This window comes from Colletotrichum fioriniae (genome assembly GCF_027942845.1).
Source record: "Colletotrichum fioriniae strain IMI 355084 chromosome Unknown scaffold_18, whole genome shotgun sequence".
Taxonomy (NCBI): domain Eukaryota; kingdom Fungi; phylum Ascomycota; class Sordariomycetes; order Glomerellales; family Glomerellaceae; genus Colletotrichum; species Colletotrichum fioriniae.
In genome coordinates this window covers 829,194-847,105 of record NW_027076854.1, presented here as the reverse complement: position 1 = coordinate 847,105, position 17,912 = coordinate 829,194, and the positions used below count along the sequence as shown (strand labels likewise).

At 53.9% G+C, this 17,912-nt stretch overlaps 4 protein-coding genes across 4 annotated transcripts; 2 read left to right on the top strand and 2 right to left on the bottom strand.

The window, feature by feature from the left end:
* Positions 1-2,053: 2,053 nt before the first annotated feature.
* Positions 2,054-3,353, top strand: N0V96_011721 (uncharacterized protein; the record flags this gene model as incomplete). Its single annotated transcript, XM_053198266.2, has 2 exons — positions 2,054-2,332; positions 2,388-3,353. The coding sequence occupies 2 exons, from the start codon at positions 2,054-2,056 to the stop codon at positions 3,351-3,353; spliced, it is 1,245 nt and encodes a 414-aa protein (XP_053044314.1).
* Positions 3,354-5,301: 1,948 nt separating this feature from the next.
* Positions 5,302-5,942, top strand: NTH1_2 (alpha,alpha-trehalase nth1; the record flags this gene model as incomplete). The annotated part of the gene is given in 2 exon segments (XM_065759370.1): positions 5,302-5,309; positions 5,324-5,942. The coding sequence occupies 2 exon segments, from the start codon at positions 5,302-5,304 to the stop codon at positions 5,940-5,942; spliced, it is 627 nt and encodes a 208-aa protein (XP_065612092.1).
* Positions 5,943-7,540: 1,598 nt separating this feature from the next.
* Positions 7,541-7,853, bottom strand: N0V96_011719 (uncharacterized protein; the record flags this gene model as incomplete). Its single annotated transcript, XM_053198268.1, has 2 exons — positions 7,541-7,615; positions 7,710-7,853. The coding sequence occupies 2 exons, from the start codon at positions 7,851-7,853 to the stop codon at positions 7,541-7,543; spliced, it is 219 nt and encodes a 72-aa protein (XP_053044316.1).
* A 6,606-nt stretch (positions 7,854-14,459) lies between these two features.
* FDH1_2 (formate dehydrogenase (NAD+)) lies at positions 14,460-15,930 on the bottom strand (the record flags this gene model as incomplete). The annotated part of the gene is made up of 4 exons (XM_053198269.2): positions 14,460-14,677; positions 14,743-15,516; positions 15,615-15,744; positions 15,910-15,930. The coding sequence occupies 4 exons, from the start codon at positions 15,928-15,930 to the stop codon at positions 14,460-14,462; spliced, it is 1,143 nt and encodes a 380-aa protein (XP_053044317.1).
* Between the last annotated feature and the right edge of the window lie 1,982 nt (positions 15,931-17,912).

Genomic DNA, 17,912 nt, shown 5'->3' with positions numbered 1-17,912 from the left:
ACATCTCTTATCGGATCCGCGCGGGGCTGCACAGACATGGTCTCGCATGTGATATGATGGACCTGGTGATCAACCTGTCCTCCCTTATCCACCACAGCCCCTCGTTTTTGAGGTGTTGAGTTACCCGACTACCTCTGTACTGCATACGGGGCACAACAATAAGAATGCAGCCTTCGGACCTTCCTTGCATGGGCAGGGTGACGCAGACACGCAGACAGAGATGCAGAGCAGGCGGAGCAGGCAGAGTCAAAAGCCAAAAAGACGCCCGCCAACCTAGCGAAGCCGCCAGCCATTATTCTTGCTCGCTGATAACGGGAGTGCGGTATCAGAGCCCCGGCGAGTGCTAGTGGCAGTGGCACCAAGCGGAAGGGCGAAACCAAGGGCAGCCCTGGTCTTGAGGATGGACTTGCCTATCGCGGTGCAACGGTTGGACAGGAGCTATTGGCGGTGAATACCCCGTAGTGCAGCATCTGAGTGTCTGAGTACGGCCGGGAGGTATGTCCTGCCTGTCAGTGTCACTCCTGTGTTGGCCTGTTTATCGAAGAAATCGTTATCAAGGAGCAAGATGGAGCGAGGGGTTCACAGACCAACCTGGCCTGCCTCTTGTGCGATGCTATCTTTTCAATCTTGGGCCGTCTATAAATGAGCCGCTCGATGCCCACCACTTGGACCAAGGTTGTGATTTGAGAACCTTTGCTTTGGCAGAACGGAAAGGTCGCACAACGAGACAATCCTCTCGAATGAAACTGCGCTCTCGCGAATGCTGGAGATCACCGTGACGTACCTACCTAGTGGATGAACACCAAACACCAAACACCAAACACCAAAGTCCAACTTGGAATTGGGTTCTCACGCACCCGCCCTATCAACTACGTTACCAGCAGCGAGTGGGCGGCCGGCGCGCAAGCTCAGCTCAGGGTTCTCACCACCTCGCGGCACGTTTTTGTCCCTTCATCTTACACTCGAGTTGTTCCCCGAAATCGACCATCTTGCGAGCTCACCCAACCCAGGATTACCTACAAGCTGAGAGACTTGCAGCTTGCGGTGTCGTCAAGGATCGCAATCCCGACAAGCTGATTCCACCCCACCAACGGCCGCGAACTGCAGTCCCCTCCACTTTATCAGCAAGGTCCCAATCGAGACGTCGCGTGCGCGCATTCCATTCCAGGCTATCCGTACGGATACTGTCTAGGTACCTCGATCCCTACCTTACCTATAGCTTACCCTTGGTAAGACTAGTTACCTAACTTACCTCTGGGTAAAGTACAAGGTGTGGTTAGCAGACAAACACCGACTCTGTCCAATCAACAAACAGCTTGGACGAGTGATTGCAGCCTGCAAAGGAGACAGGAGGAATCATCAGGCCGCTGAAGCCACGCGGCGCACGGTACCTCGCCCAATCGCAGCCTGGAAGCACACCACCACAGGAGACTACCGGAGCAATTGTGGTGCTAAGCCGCCTTATCTCCCCCTTAAATCCAGGGGACTTACATACGCCCCTCAGTATTACGGGCAGCAAAACAGCAAACGCCGCTCCGCCAGCGTGCGGGAGAGCCCGGTGCTGGGGCCCAGGACAGTGTTGGTGTCATTGAATTTCAACCCGCTAACTAGCAGCTGTCCACTGTCCTGAGCGGACTTCAGACGCCCCCCTCCACCTCGACGGTCGGGCTTCGCGGATTGTCCGTTGGAGGGACTCTTGTGGTCGCCCCGAGAATTTAACTCGGAGCGCGTCCCACTGGAGCTTCCCTTCGACGTTCTCCATCGCAACTTTTCTCAACGTTGTTACCCTTTTCTGTTCGCTCTATTAACCGGTCCCTGATCTCATCCTACGACTATCTAATGGATTACACCGGAGGCACCGCAGAGGCCGACCATCTCTGCGTCCTGGTCCATGGGGTGAGTTTACCTTTACACCTTACACGTTATTCCCTGTCTTTTTGTCCTTTTCTGCACCCGTCTGGAGTCTGCAGCACCGTTTCCCACGACGTCATGAATGTTTCTGAACTAACGTAACGCCGCCTCGGCTCCATAGCTTTGGGGTAACCCCAACCACATGGCCCAGATCGCCAAAAGCCTACGCGCCAAGTATTCTGCCGACAAGCTACACTTATTGCTCGCGAAGCGAAATAGTGGTTCCTTCACGTACGATGGTATCGAACGTGGTGGTGAGCGCGTGTGCGCCGAGATCGAGGAGGAACTGCGCCTTATTGAGGAGAAGGGTGGCAAGATCACCAAGCTGAGCATCGTCGGATACTCGCTCGGAGGTCTCGTCTCCCGCTACGCCGTGGGCCTGCTTCACTCCAAGGGCATACTCGATACCGTGGAGTGCATGGTATGAGAGACATCTCTTGATGTAGTAAAGGACGATGACGATTAACTTGTGGCAGAACTTTGTGACCTTTGCCACACCACACCTCGGCGTCCGCACACCACTCCGGGGATGGCACAATCACTTGTGGAATGTTCTGGGAGCTCGCACCCTGTCCATGTCCGGCCGTCAGCTCTTCACCATCGACAATTTCCGCGATACCGGCCGACCACTCCTCGCCGTTTTGGCCGATCCCGACTCCATTTTCCTCGCCGGACTAAAGCGATTCAAACGTCACACCCTATACACCAATATCGTCAACGACAGAAGTGCCGTGCACTATACCACCGGCATCACCAAGACCGACCCTTACACCAACGTTGACAAGATCAAGGCCAATTTCTTGGACGGCTACGAAGATGTCATTCTCGACCCTAATCATCCCGTGGCGCCAAAACCAAAGATCTCGGAGCCGGCTACGCTTTCGTCTGTCGCCGGTTCAAGCTGGAAGTGGATCAAGCGCGTTCCTTTCGCGATAGCCTTGACGATTTTCGTCCCTATCGGTATAATCGCGTTCCTGTTCAGCTCTGTCGTCCAGACGGTCCGTTCATCGAAACGCATCCAATTGCACGAAAAGGGTCTCGCAGGCGTGGCAATTGATGAATACCGCGGCCCACTGTGGATGAAGGAGATTCGAGAGGAGGTGGAGCACGTGTACGAGACTCTCAACAGCTCGCAAGACCAAGAGTTCCTGGGTAGTGAATCGGAGGAGGATTTGGATGAGGTCGAGATGGATCGCAGCACCACACAGCTCCTGGCTAGGGAAAGGCGCATGTCGGTGCCGTCGCAGCCTACCCTCGCCTTGGCGCCTTACCAGTTCCAGATGATTCAGGCCCTCGACTCTGTTGGCTGGCACAAGTATCCCGTTTGGATCCACAAGGACCGGCACAGCCATGCTGCCATTATTGTGCGTTGGGAGAAGAAGTCGTTTACCGAGGGCCACGTCGTGCTCAAGCACTGGCTTAACGAAGAGTTTACAGTCTAGAGGGGGTGGTTTTGTCTTGTTTTCTGGAGTCGGAGTCAGAGTCGGAGTTGGAGAAGCGATGGATTTAGACTTAATGCTCCTCTCGGAGAGTTCAAGTTACCTACTGTACAAATCATGTTCAACCGTACATGTCTGCCATTGCAGATCTCTGATACATTGCGATTCATCTTGGTGAACAGTCTACACAGCTCGAGAGGACTCATGGATGCGATAAAAGTTCTTGCTCACCTGTCGAATTTGGATCTTATCGAAGAAGGTAGGTATGCTGGCATCTATTACTTCAGTCAGATGTTGCCTATTATCTACGGATGCTATCAGTGTGATTATTGAGCTCTAGGTAGGTAGTTCGTCCACAGGAGTTCAACTTGCCATAAACATGTCACCAACAAATATTCGTACCCCCTGACAAAGTAACAATCTTACACGATCCATCCCTGGCTCGAAAAAAGGGCCTCCTACTTGTACAACCGCCTCCGTCTTCTTCCCTCCCACCTCTCATACATCCAAAGTACCTTATTTGCTGGTGAGAAAAGGAGCGTCATACAGACAAGGATACGGGCTTCTCGCTTAAGCAGACAGGCATCCCGGCTATCCGGGCGGCACTAGGCTTGGAACAGGCATGGTGTCCACAGGGGTCTTACACCCCTCTCTCCCCATCCCCCGGCTCTTGAGGTAATATGCAGTTGGCAGTAAATCACAAGCCACAGGTGGTCCGTGGGCGGGGCGAGAAGTCGAGGACCAATGGGTTTACGATTACGCCGACGCGCGTTGGCGCGTTGAAGGCGTGCAAAGTCAATTGCGTCGTCAACGAACGAAGAGCTTCCTTTGACAAACTACGATCCTGTCCAATAGGGGGGGGTTTTTTTTTCTTCTTGTTTCTTGATACTTCTTGACACTTGTGCTCAGCCTTTCCAATATCTACCTCCGACGACGTCGCAGCGATATGAATGGATAGGATAGGATAAGACGTCTCACTTTCACAATGAAGACATCGAAACTAGCAAAAGAGACATCAGCGCTCTTCAACAAGATGGCAGCATCATCATCGCCGCCGCCGCCGCCGCTGCCGCCGCCGCCACAGACCCGCCGGACGACGAGATCTTCGCTTGCCCGGTTCGCGTATACTTCAACTTCAACGACCTCTGCGACGGATTCCGAGGCGATAGCTTCAGCGATAGCCACGGAAGCCGCGCTCCATGACATAGTCTTAGGCGTCGCCGACATTGAAGATGCGGTTCCCGATGCGCGGAGCAGAAAACGGAGACGGGTTGTCAAAGAGGAGGACGAAGCTGTCGACCAGAGCGAACGTGTCCCAGACGTGGCAGCAGCAGTAGGGACGACAGCAGCAGCACCACCACCAAGAACAACAGCAAAGTCACGAACCAGAATCAAATCCGAACACATCGGAACCGAAACACCACCAGCACCACCACCAACCCCTCCGAAAGCCCGCAAAACCCGTAAACCAGCACGCACAATCCGTGGCACATCCCCTTCTTCTCCCTCCTCACACGTCGAACCCCCAACAGATTGGCTGCGAATCTACAACACCGTCAAAGAAATGCGCCTCCACGGCGCCGCGCGCAACGCCGCCGTCGACACAATGGGCTGCGAACGCCTCTTCCACCCCGACGCTTCAGAACGCGATCGGCGCTTCCATATTCTCATTGCGCTCATGCTCTCGAGCCAGACAAAAGATACGGTCAACGCGGTGGCGATGAAGAGGCTGATGACGGAGCTGCCGCCGCACGAGGAGGGAGCAGCGGGGGGACTGTGTTTGGAGAATGTGTTGGCTGTCGAACCTGCGCTGTTGAATGAGTTGATTTGGGCGGTGGGGTTTCATAATAACAAGACAAAGTATGTTGTTTCCCCTTTTGTGCTTCTGGCGATGGATATACACGGGGAATGGTCCTGTTTTGATACGGGTATAAGCGGCAGGACGCCGAAAATGCTGACGTTGGATGGACTAGATTCATCAAGGCAGCAGCCATCATCCTCCGCGACAAATTCAACAGCGACATCCCCGACACGATCGAAGGCCTCACCTCCTTACCCGGCGTAGGCCCCAAAATGGCCTACCTCTGCCTGTCCGCGGCCTGGGACCGCACCGAGGGCATCGGCGTGGATGTGCACGTGCACCGCATCACGAACCTCTGGGGCTGGCACAAGACGACGCAGCCCGAGGCGACGCGACACGCGCTGCAGAGCTGGCTGCCAAAGGACAAGTGGCGCGAGATCAACTGGCTGCTCGTCGGGTTCGGACAGACGGTCTGTTTGCCTGTCGGGCGCAAGTGCGGCGACTGCGAGCTCGGGCTGGGCGGGTTGTGTAAGGCGGCGGAGAGGAAGAAGGTGAATGAGGGGCGCAAGATGAGGGAGGTCAAGGTTGATGTGAAGGAGGAGGATGATGGAGACGTATTCATCAAGACGGAAGAGGTTGTCAAGGAGGAGCAAGTTGTTCGTGATGCGATTGTGAATCAAGACACCGGGCAGCCGGAGCCGGCATCGGAGCCGGCGGTTGGTGATGAACCGGACGCAGTTGTAAGTAAGCATGCACCGCGAAGAAGTCGCAGGAGCGGTCCATCTCGGTGAGACCTAGAGCGAGATAGTTGACTTAATGTACAACGTTTTGTCGTAAATGAAGGAATTGGCCATCGTATGGTCATGATGGTTGATTGTAAGGTATCCCGAACGTAGACGGGAATGTGCAACGCAGGGGCGGAAATGGCAGAAATGACGTGCCGTCCGCCGGTAACGACAAATTGACCACGCGACCTGTGAACCAGCGGAATGACCGGGGTCCCTACCTGTCTCGTTTCTCGGGGGTCGGTGGAGAAGCGGGGGGCCCGAACAAACTCGGAGGAATTCCGAATTTCGATGTTGTCCTGCGGAAAAGGGAGTTGAAGAGTCATTGCCGTGTCTGCCGGTTGCTGCCGACACTGTGTGTACTGTGTTGTGAGTTGTCAGCTGGTTCGGGCAAAATAGTAGAGAGAAGAGGAAAGACAGTGGCAGAATGATGGGGGCGATTGTGAGTGCGTGAGATACGATATCGGAGATAGGCCGGGATAATCGTTATTCGCCCCGTTGTATGTAGTGGGCAGCCGTAGCCGTGCCCGTGCTCTGATCCCCCGTGGACCCGTGGTTCACTGGTGCCGTCATTGTCGTCCACTTCAATAAGGTGAGCAGCTTTTGTGACGTGTGGAAAATCGGCGTGGGCGGAGGGGGGATGGGGATGGCGGATGGCGGATGGCGGAAAGAGTTGTGGCTGACTCGCGAGGTCAGAGGACGACGAAAGCGGCCATATGAAGCACGGCGTGCCACGGTTTGCAGGGGGACCTAAGGAAAAACCAGAATTGTCTTTGCCCGCCGCGCGCCCCCCCCTCTTACTCTCCTTTCATTGATGTTCTGGAACAAGGAGGTGACCAAGTGAGAAAAAAGGGTCAAAGTTCTGACGCACTTTGTAATGTTCGTCCGTGGTTTCATTCGGCTGAAATGGCGGATAACTCTCCGAACTGACCCCGGCGACTCGCGGCTACTCCGCTGCCGGAACTGCCACTGCCACAGCGTGTGGCACGCACGGCGTGGAACTTCGTAGGTTCACAGTGAGTTTGTTAGTCATAAAACATGCATTTGTCAAACAGGTGAGGAACATGGAATTCAGCAGTGATGAGAACTCAGTAAAATGGTTTAAAATATTGTCAAAATTGGATGGCCAAATTCTCCTTGGCGGTCGCTCCAAATGAACTATACGCCGGTACGCCTTGCGGAGGAAGTATGAAGCCGAACTATCCTAAGCCGAAGTATGATACACATCAGTGGTGTAAGGATTCGGACGGGATGCCGCTCTGAGTCGCGCAAATGACGCGGAGACCAAACAGAAACGCTGTTGTCGCCGCCGTCGCTACCGCTGCAGCATTATGAATGCGAGTTGCAAAAGTCTCGCAAGAAAATGTGTCGAAAATAACTGATCCATCGCGTCGTGCAGAGGTCCGAAAATATGAGTAGGACGTGCGATAAGAAATGAGCCTTGCGCCCTGGACTGGCCCAACAACTCTTGGTGTGATGTTATCCACGCTGTATCCGGCCTTGTGGGCTAACTCGCGGCATCTTGCCTCATGTGTGTGCGTGTGCGACTACGTGAACACCATGGCGGCGTGCGATATAGATCGGTCTCGGTATTGTCGATCCAATTACACCCCACGGATGACTTGCGTGCGTTCGCTCTCGAGTTGCGCCGCATTCCGCTCATGTGATTGCTTCTTGCACTGAGAAGTTCAGTTAGCAAATGAGTCCTTCATCTTGCAACACGGTGTCGAGTCCTAATAACCATGAGGAGGGTAATCCGGGAGTAAAACTTACGTCTTCCAAGCCATCGCACTTGTGGTCCTCCAAGAGGCGGTGCTTGCCACAGAAGTGGCCGTTGCAGAATCCACAGTCGCCAACAATGCGTTGAGCCGCATCCTTGCACTCCTTGAAGGTGCAACGAATCTTCTTTTGAGGCATGACGAGTGATGGTTTTGGGGAAAAGACGGTTTATTTACGGTGGTGTTCGCGAGAGGGCGACGTTGGTTGAGTTTGTAGGCTGCGGCGTCGGGAGACGAGGTCGGACTTGATCGCAGAGGATGACTCGTTGGGGTCCAGCAGCTTGCGTGGCGAGGCGGGAGGTGTGAAGAGACTGAAGTGGGATGAGGGAGACGTGAAAGAGAGAAGAAGAGGAGAAAAGGGGATTGAATCTGAGGTGATGAGTGGGAGTAGAAGTAATAGAAGAAGAAGAGAACTGGAGGCGAATTGTGTCAGTCGGTCAATGATGATCTAATAAGCAGAGAGGCAGGACCGGGTCCAGGTCCAGCCAGACAAGCCAGGCGCCAGGTCGAAGGCGGGAGAAGCGCTCACAATGACAACCAAGACAAGACAAGGAACAACAGACGTGGAGCAGGGGACAGGGTGGCTGGTGGAGCTTTTGGTCTGGTCTGGGGAGGGGGGTGGATTATGTTGTTATTTATTGGGAAAATAGACATGCAGGGCACACTTCATCGGAGGCGCCAATGCAGGATTGATTAAAACGGAGACCCAAGCAACGAGACGAGGCGTTCCCAGGCGGCTTACCTCACCACTCTCAGCCTGTTAGTCTGGCACTCTTGGGTGGATTTTAGAACTCCACGGCCGGGAAGAGAGAGCTTGTGGCTGCGGGAGTGAGCGAGAGTTACTCTGAAGTCTTCAGTTTGGACGGTGGGGGGTGACCACAACACCACACACACACCTCAGGGCCCTCCTCACTCTTCCCTCCTCCTCTTGCTCAGCCAGACAAGTGGAAGCACTCACCCGCGCTAGATGGACATCTGCTGAGTTGCGCTCCGATGCGCTGCCATGCAATGCACGGCCAGACCATTCTGCGGTCCACGGTGTCCATGGTGTCCCCAGTGCCATCCATGCCACGCAGAGTGCTAAGGTAGCCGTTTCCGTTTGCGCATGCAGAATCCAATGGAACAATGACGAGAAGAGGTATCCGTACTTGGCCTGGCACGAGATACGGAACTCGAGGTCGTAGCAGAGATGAGGTGTCCGTAAACTTGGGTCGGATGTTGGGCCCCCAAGCCAGCCCGGCAGACTATTACTTCGTACACCGACGATATCTCGTCAAGTGATGCGTTGGGAAAGGTAATGGCTCCAGTTGCAGCGACTCCAGTTGCAGTGGAAGCGGCGGATATCGGTGCACAGCCATGTGGGTGTGAGAGGTCAAGTGAAAGACCAGAAAATCCAGGGTAGGGGGTATCCATACAACAAGAAAGAGAAGCTCGACTCACCAGAGTCGAGGTTCCCTGTTCTTTGTTCAGCCGGAACAGTGGGTGTTTCCCTGCTGCGAAGAGAACAGGCAGTGAACAGCGTACGTGTGCGTCCGAGGTACCCAGGTACCATCCGTATAACCGAAGGAAGGTCTTCGTTGGTCGGTGGTCAGGACTCAGTAGTGGGTGTAGTCAGCCGTAGGTTGGTAGATCCGATGGGGCGGGGGTCGAGACAACGCTGATGGAGACGATGGAGTCAGAGGGTGGGCGAAACGAGAGAGAGATGCGTCGCTCTGGTGGCTTTGAGCCTCGGGGTTACTGGATTGGAGAAGGGAGGCTGGCGCCTGACGCTGACGCTGACGCTGATGGCTTGGGGACGGGTACGGTAATGACGCTGGCGCTGGTGCTGGCACTCCAAAACTGTAACTGGCAGTGCTGATTTGTGTCAAATGGGCGCCAGGACAATGCCGATGACACTGGTTAACGGGTTGTGAGGCTCCGAAAGCGGTGAATGTACGTCGGGATGATTAATTATTGTGTAGACTGGATTGCACTGGATCGGACTGGGCCTCGCGCCTCTCGTGTTTCTCTCGTTCCGTCGGGCATTCGTATAAGTCATGCCTACAGTGGCTGCTTGTCCCGAGTCAATGGATCACTCCAGATTGGATAAGCTCCGGAACAGCCTAAGATGGCTTGTATGTAGAGATAGTCGATCAGTGCTGCCAATGCCATGGATGATGGCGTTGGGGACGAAAGTAACCTGGCGCGGTGGCTGACGAGGGTTCACTGGTGAGACTGAATAGGAACGAGGGTGCTGAGAGTGCGCAAGGTATCCGTAAACTGGTAGAGTATCTGTAAGGTAGTGCCGCGAGTGCCTCAATTCTCGAGGCAAGGATGCGAGAAGTGATATACGTCAGCGGTGGTTTGGTGACGGAGGAAATGAGGTGACTTTTTGAATGCTAGTGGCAGCAAGACGACGGGATTCGATCCTTGCGGCCATGCCAACGACGCAAAGCAGAACGTAGGAGGGTGTGATTTGACAAGTTTCCTGGGACTGAGTCAGGTAGATGCGACGCGGTGAAGGCAGTTGTGAATACTCCGTACCTAAGTTAAAACGGTGCAGAAGTCGAGGTGTAGATCGGACTACCTTCCTGTTAGACTACCTACCTTACAGGTAACCTTAGGTACTAGGGACAGCAGATGCGCAGGACGAGTCAAGAAGGATGTTGCACAACTACCTTGCCTTCCACGCTGCATTAGACAAATAACTTAGGTAAGATGAATGATGAACTGCACCTTACGAATATACAAGTCAATTGAGCAGGATCGTCGCAGGAAGAAAGGGAAGGAAAAAGCTGAGAGGTTTATGAAGAACCAAAGGGAAACTCCCATCAGCGCAACTGCTGTAACTGCTGTCAAATTCACTGTTGCCAAAGGTACCGGCCTACAATGCTAAGGTGCGAAGGTAGGTACCTGGCCTCGCCTTATCTAAACCATCAACTCCATTTTCCAGTCCGCGCTTCTAACGCGAATGTATCGTACCGGATCCGTACTTCAATCTCCAAGATGCCGTTGCATTGGTATTGATCACCAACCTTCCATCTACCGATACATCGCCGACCTCACCCCTCCCACTATTTCCTCGGATTATCCAAGGATTGCCGATGCACGGGTACCGAAGCCATGTGCCGCAAAATCCAACAGCATTAGTCCGTCTTTCAACCTGTCCAAGTCTAGCAGGCCAATCCTCCTCGTCTCGAATAATTGCCAATGGAAGACAGGCTTAGATCGTCTGCTCTGCTGCTCGCACAATACATGGCATTGCATGTCACGGCATGGCAATAGTCATTAGCGGCAGCATGGCCTCATGGATCATGGCTTGTGCTGGAGCCCGAGCTGCAGGAGGCATCCCAGTTCGTTCTACACCAGTTCGTAACTTAGGACCGAGATGGCTGGCAAGAGATGGATGGCCGACTGACTTGGTACTGCCTTCCAATCGCATCGCAGCCGCCTGTCACAAGCCATCATCGTAGCTGGGCTTTGTTCGCTCTCGCCAACGGCATCCCCCGCATGAGGTACCGAGTGACTGCCGCAACGTTCCGAAACTGATAGATTAGCAGCAGACAGTTTCCTCGATGCTACCGGTACTTCAATAATCAGTCAAGCCAATGAAGCTCGCCTCGGCCGCTAGGAATTCGTTTGGCCTGCACCTCTCAATCGTCCCATTCGCTCTTACACTGGTTCAACGTTGATGAATGACGTGCAAACGAGGCGCTGCTAGATTCAAGATTATCCATGGTAAAGTTATCTAATCCAAAGGTCAAGCATCCTATCATCCCTTACCGGCCCGAAGTCATTGCTCTCGATAGTTGCAAGGAACAACCTCGCCTCTACTTTCTTTCAAGAGGACCGTCCTCAAGCGTCTCGGGGCTTCCGCACCGCACGCAATGACCTTCTGGTGGGCATTCTTCGGTTCCGAACTCAAAAGATGCCAATGCTGCGTCTTCTAGTACCTTAGCTTATTCCGCGACAACAACTTCCCGAGATCCCCGTGTGGACCTGCAACGGCCATCATCAGTGGAACAGCGAGTGAGAAGGCTACACGGCTGGGCCGAGCGGTACGACCAACTCAGACGGAGCAAAGAATTTGTCCTTTTTCGCCAGGACTCGGCTCCGGAGATGCACGGCTGGCTATCCAACAAGTCACAACAACATGTTTCTGCATGCCGAACCGCGCCTTGTCTTTGGCTGGCCTGATCTTCCACAGTCACAAGTTGAGTTCTGACAGGTGAAGGGAAAGGTGCCCTGCAATAGTAGATGCGGCACCCACCGAATGGCCAGCTATAGGTCGCCCCAAGCAGTGCCGCCTAGCCTAGCGCCGTGCAACCCGACCTCCTCCCGTATTGGAGCTGGCTTCCTGCAGCCACTGCATCCAGGCGCTTGGGAGCGGCGCCATTGGCTCTTAGCATGTCTTCCAGGAGGACTATCTTCGATGCAGCGAACTGGCCGAGATATCACGAGAAAGGTGTATATCTGGGACAAACTGCCTGCCCGTCGACAAACGCAGCCCAACGCTGTCCGTCCTCGTTCGTCGTACCCGCATACCGAACACGGGACATCCACGGTCATTATCTCGTGTCCGGTGTTGTTCTCGAAGAGGGGATGAATCGAAGGATACGAATACCCCGACAAGACGATCCTTGCGCTCCGGTTGTCGACCTACCCCATGTCTGGCTCGTCTTATCTTATCATCCCTGAGGGGGAATTGCATCCTGAGGTAGCCTCGCCTGTTCACGAGACCCAACCTCGCATCGTCGAGTAATAACCGCCTACTTTGCAGAGTTGTCGAGGGTCCGAGACCGCCTTGAATTTCAAGCCAGCAAGCCTGCACCCAACCATTTGCGGCCCGTCCGCCGATGGATCGCTGGAGCAATCGTTGGATCCTGAATCCAACGGTTCGGATGGGAATGGAGAGCACATGTGCGTTGGCAAAAGTCAACCCAAAGTCTCGACGTGGGTGATGGATGAGCCTGGCTTAACCGCCCCTGGTGTCATTTCTCGCATTCCGCAAAACCCTCAGGAGTGAAACGCCGGGTGCCTTTAGACATGTGTCAAAAATGTGAGTTACACAATCCTTTGATCAGCATCCGACTGAGGGAATCCTCATTTATGGAGCAGTCCTATGTTTATTTACAGCGCCTCCTATTACCTTCTACGGGTACATTCTTCCCTCTCCAACTTGCCTTCTGGGTTGTCCCCCAACAGTGTTAGTCGATGCTACGCCGGACGTCGAGATTGCCAGTCTAGCCTTGATTGCCCATCAAAATTAGATATCAATGCACTCGGATCTTGATTTACAATGGGGGGAACCCCTACGATTCACAGCCTCCCCCAGTCACAACTATTTCCTAAAATTACGAGCCAAACGGTGAACCGGACGGTTTTGATGTTGTTTCCCGTGCGATTCCCCACGGTTCATTCTATTGACCACCCCCGGCTCGCTCTGCCAAAAAAAATCGTCCGATTCCCCAGTCCCACTCCTCCTCAACCAATGTAACTATTTGGGGTCTGTGGCTTGACATCCGTCTCATCTCCAAAGAAGCAACCTACGGGGGAAAGACAACAGTAGACTACAGGCATGCCACCGGCTAATGAGAGATGAGCAACTGTATCGGCACCACGGCGTTACAAAAGTCCAGCCAGGCCTGCAGTCAAAATGTCAAATAACCAAATAGAAACTTCAGTCGTGCCCGCATATTTCCGAGACAGGTGGCGCGGACAATTTCGCTCAAAGACGTATAGACAATGAACAATGGGTACCGCAGCCCTCTAAGATAACATGTAATATATAGTAAGGATGTGGTACCAATAGAGAGACCTCATATTCAAGAGAGAATGTATGTCTCAGCCGGATCCATGGGATAATCATTGAGACAAAGATGTCTCCGTGCATGTTTTTGTGATTCAATGGTGTTTGATGGGGTGTACCGCTCCCTATCCTCATAAAACCCGTTGGTGAAAATCTTCAATCCGCCATCGGTTGGTACCAAGAAGGGAGACGGGGCCAAGGGTTGCTGTCATTTGGTTTGGAACGACTCGGAGCATCCTCTGTGCCCATATCTCCTTCAAGATAGGCTTCCATGACGGACGGCGTACATCTTACATGCTCTTCCTTTGGGTTTTGCCAACAGAAACCCACTGGATGATGGACCAAACCTACTGGATCAAGCACCAGTCAACTCAGCCGCCCTCTCACCCGATAGCTATATAAACCCTACGATTCCGGTAGTTAGTGTTGATTCCAGCTACATCCGTACTTACACAGAGGTGGAAGGAATATGTGCCCGCCCCGCCCCCTGTTGGGTGAGTAGGGGGCGGCACTGGGCCGGACTCTCGGAGCTTACCTACTATCGGTGCCGCGCGCGCTGCCGGATGTCACCGCCGTTGGACCCCGGAATTGTACAAGGGGATGGTTTAGAATCTCGATGTAAACACCAAAGAAAAGGATACACACGAATTCAAGTCACAAAAGATCACCAGCGAATGAAGACATAAAATCTTGACGACATGGTGTAAGCATTTGCTATCGACATATATCGCGACGTTGCGCGTACGGACAGGCTGAGCGGTTCCACCTCGTCGCCGACGACCCGGGACCAGACCATCATCACCAGCCCGCCCGCCTGGCTTCACAGTTTGGATTCGCGAGGAGGTACTGGGATATCGATTTCACTTTTTTTTGTATTAAACTATCAGTATTTTTTGTATTTCAGAAGACGCACCGAGACGGTCGTGCAACCAGAAGCCCGTGGTATTTTGTGTAAGCTTACTTGCGCATGTCGACCACGGCTCTGATGCAGTCGCCTTGCTTCATGGTCTCAAAGGCGTTGTTCATCTCGCCCAGAGTCTTCCTGTGGGTGATGAACTCATCAACCTTGAGGTCGCCCTTGATGTAGTCCTGCACAAGACCGGGCAGCTGAGAGCGACCCTTGACACCGCCGAACGCGCAACCCTTCCAGACACGACCGGTGACGAGCTGGAACGCTGTTTTTGGAACGTGGTTAGTTTGTGTTGCTATAGTACAGCAATGATGTATTAGTGGTACTTACGACGGGTGGCAATCTCCTGACCAGCAGCAGCGACACCAATGATGATGCTCTGTCCCCATCCCTTATGGCAAGCCTCGAGAGCAGCACGCATAACGCTGACGTTACCAGTGCAGTCAAAGGTGAAGTCGCAGCCGCCGTCGGTGAGCTCAATGAGCTTGTCGACCACGGACTGGTCTCCGAGCTGGGTGGGGTTGACGAAATCCGTCGCGCCGAACTTTCTCGACCACTCCTCCTTGTTGGGGTTGACGTCGACGACGATAATCTTGCCAGCCTTGTTCACGACGGCACCCTGAACAACGGAGAGACCGACGCAGCCGGCACCAAACACGGCAACGTTGTCGCCCTCCTGAACGTTGGCGGTGATTCTGGCGGCGCCGTATCCGGTGGTGATACCGCAGCCCAACAAGCAGGTGCGGTCCATGGGAGCATCCTGCTGGACGGCAACGACTGAGATGTCGGCAACGACGGTGAACTGGGAGAAGGTGGAGGTGCCCATGAAGTGAAGCAGGTCCTTGCCCTTGCACTTGAAGCGCGAGGTGCCATCGGGCATGACGCCCTTGCCCTGGGTGGCGCGGATCTTGCCGCAGAGGTTGGTCTTGCCCGACTTGCAGAACTTGCACTCCTGGCACTCTGGTGTGTAGAGGGCAACGACGTGGTCGCCGACCTTTACGTTTGTGACGCCCTCGCCGACGGACTCGACAATACCGGCGCCCTCATGACCGAGAACGATAGGGAAGGCTCCCTCGGGGTCCTTGCCGGAGAGAGTGTAGGCATCTGTCCCGAGGAAAGCGTGTCAGTCCTCAAGTTTCTGGTGTTGTGGTAAACAGCCTTCGGATCTTCATCCGAGACCTCATGCGAGGGGTTTTATATACCTGTGTGGCAGACACCGGTGTGGTAGATTTCGATACGGACCTCGTGGGCCTTGGGCGGGGCAACTTCGATATCCTCGATGCTCAAGGGCTGACCGGCCTCCCAGGCGACGGCGGCCTTGCAAGTAATGGTCTGCAGATGATCAATTGGGTCAGCGGATGGGTTCGGGTTGTCAAGATCGGCTCCCGTCTCAGTCGTCTCCGTGGTCGTCGAGCTACCCCGCAATGGATGGGAGAAAATCGCAGAGCAGGGAATGTAGATGTAATGTAAAGTGCTTGGAGTGGGAACTGAACATACCTTTCCTGCAGTGGCAGACATGTTGTGTGATGATGGTCGATGAGAACCTTGATGGAAGGAGGAAATCGGCACACTAAGCTTAGCTTGTAACCGGGCAGGGTACGAGTATTTATTCCAAGGAGGTCGGAAAGAGGAGCTGGCAGCTAGAAGTCCAAGATGCAGGTTGGGCACTGGCAGAGGGGAAGAGAACTGCCGCCGGGTGTCTTTTGGCACCATCTCCAAACCCCACCTTCCCCTCGGGAGGGGAAAGTATCCGTGAGTCTCGGGGGTTCGGGGACTGAGACTTGAGTTAGGTACCTCTCTTTCTCTGTGTGCGTATCGCTATCTGGAGACTGGAGTGCACTTCACTCTTTACTCGGCCACGAATTGGAAAAAGCGGAGACATTCAGCTTGTTATTGACTACCCAAGAGGAGGATAAAACACTACTGACGCCGGCCGTGACTTGTACGAGTCTTGGGTGAGGCGGATGGAAGGGCATTCCCAAGCAGCAACACTGGAGTACGTCATTGGACCGATTGAGGTTCCGGGGATGAATTCTGTCGTTTGGTTGGCTGGAACTCAACTGCAAGTCTTTCTCCTGTTGTCCCAATTGGCTACCTGTGATTAGGTGCCTTAGGTACATGGTATGGTGGCAGTCAGATAGTAGAAATCGAGACCAACGGATGCCTTTCCGACGGACACGAAGATGAAGAAACCGCAGTGACTGCTTCCCTTCCCGAGAACGAAGGCCGAATCACGGCTTGTACGGGCACCTAGCCGGGGGTGGCGGGGCAGGCTGCGATACGTATCTGGGACTTCCAAGCGCTTCCACCTCACCAAAGGGTAAAAACCGCCCTTTTTGAGACGTTTCCCCCTCCTCCTCTCTTCCGGCGCGCTTTCGGGCTTGCAGCCTATCATTGTTTGAAGACGCAATACATCAAAACTTTAAGCCGTCGGGGTTAGGCTTTTGAGATGTTCTTAATGCATACTTTTGCAGGCATCGCCCATCGGCGATTGAATCTGGCCAAGCCTGCCCGCCCGCCTTCTGAGGGATGACTTTCCGTGGTTGCCAAGATGGCGTTGAGGAGTACAGCGCTTTCCTTGGGGCCCGCACGTCCAGAGCCCGATTTATGTCCGGGCCTGGAGGTTCGAAGCAGTTTTCTTTTACTGCCTTTGGCAGCTCTACCCTATCTAATCGGCATGCCGGGCTAGAACGCCGTAACACGGAGGAAGACGAGGGGAGCTCCAAAGCAGCTTAGATAAGATAAAAAAAGCACCAAGGTACTTGCCCGCGGGTAGGGACTCGCTGAAGAGAGATACAAGTCAAAGAGAAGGGATGAACAATCCTCTCAAGTAAAAGATAATCAAAGGATCCATTGGAAAGAAAGTATGGGAAGAGGTGGAAGATCAGGTTTACAGCCAGAAGAGGGGGAACCGCTTGGTTTCAATGGTGTGTGTTTACCCCGGAAAAAGAGACATCACAATGGCATCACGGTCGCATGGCTGTGGAGGAGACGTCTGAACCTTAAAGAATTATTCTCCAACAAGGTGACAAAGAATTCATGTTTGGATGCTGCCTCCGAAGTTTGAACGCCTGAAGCTTTTACAGAATCTTGGTTCTTTTCAAAGGTACAAAGTACATACATACACCTCGAAGCCCCGTTGGTGTGTCAGCGGCACCGGACCAGGGAGCTCGGGCCACTCCTACGAACAGAGACCGAATGGGTGGTGGGGCCAAGACGTCGGCTTCTTCCGCGTTGACTGGCCAAGCATCGCGAACCTCCAAAAATTATCGAGCAAAAGCGCGTCCAGCCAAACACCATAACCCAGCTCTTCAGCCTTGTCGCCTGCGACCTGTCAGCCAGCCCAATTAGCCTTGACGACTTTCGCATAACCAACGAGAGAGACGCATCACAATTTCGCACTCCCGAATACCTGATAACATCGCTCCCGCCGATCAACACAACTCTGCGACGACTAGCCTCATCCGGGTGACCTGAGGTCGCCCACTCCATCACCGACA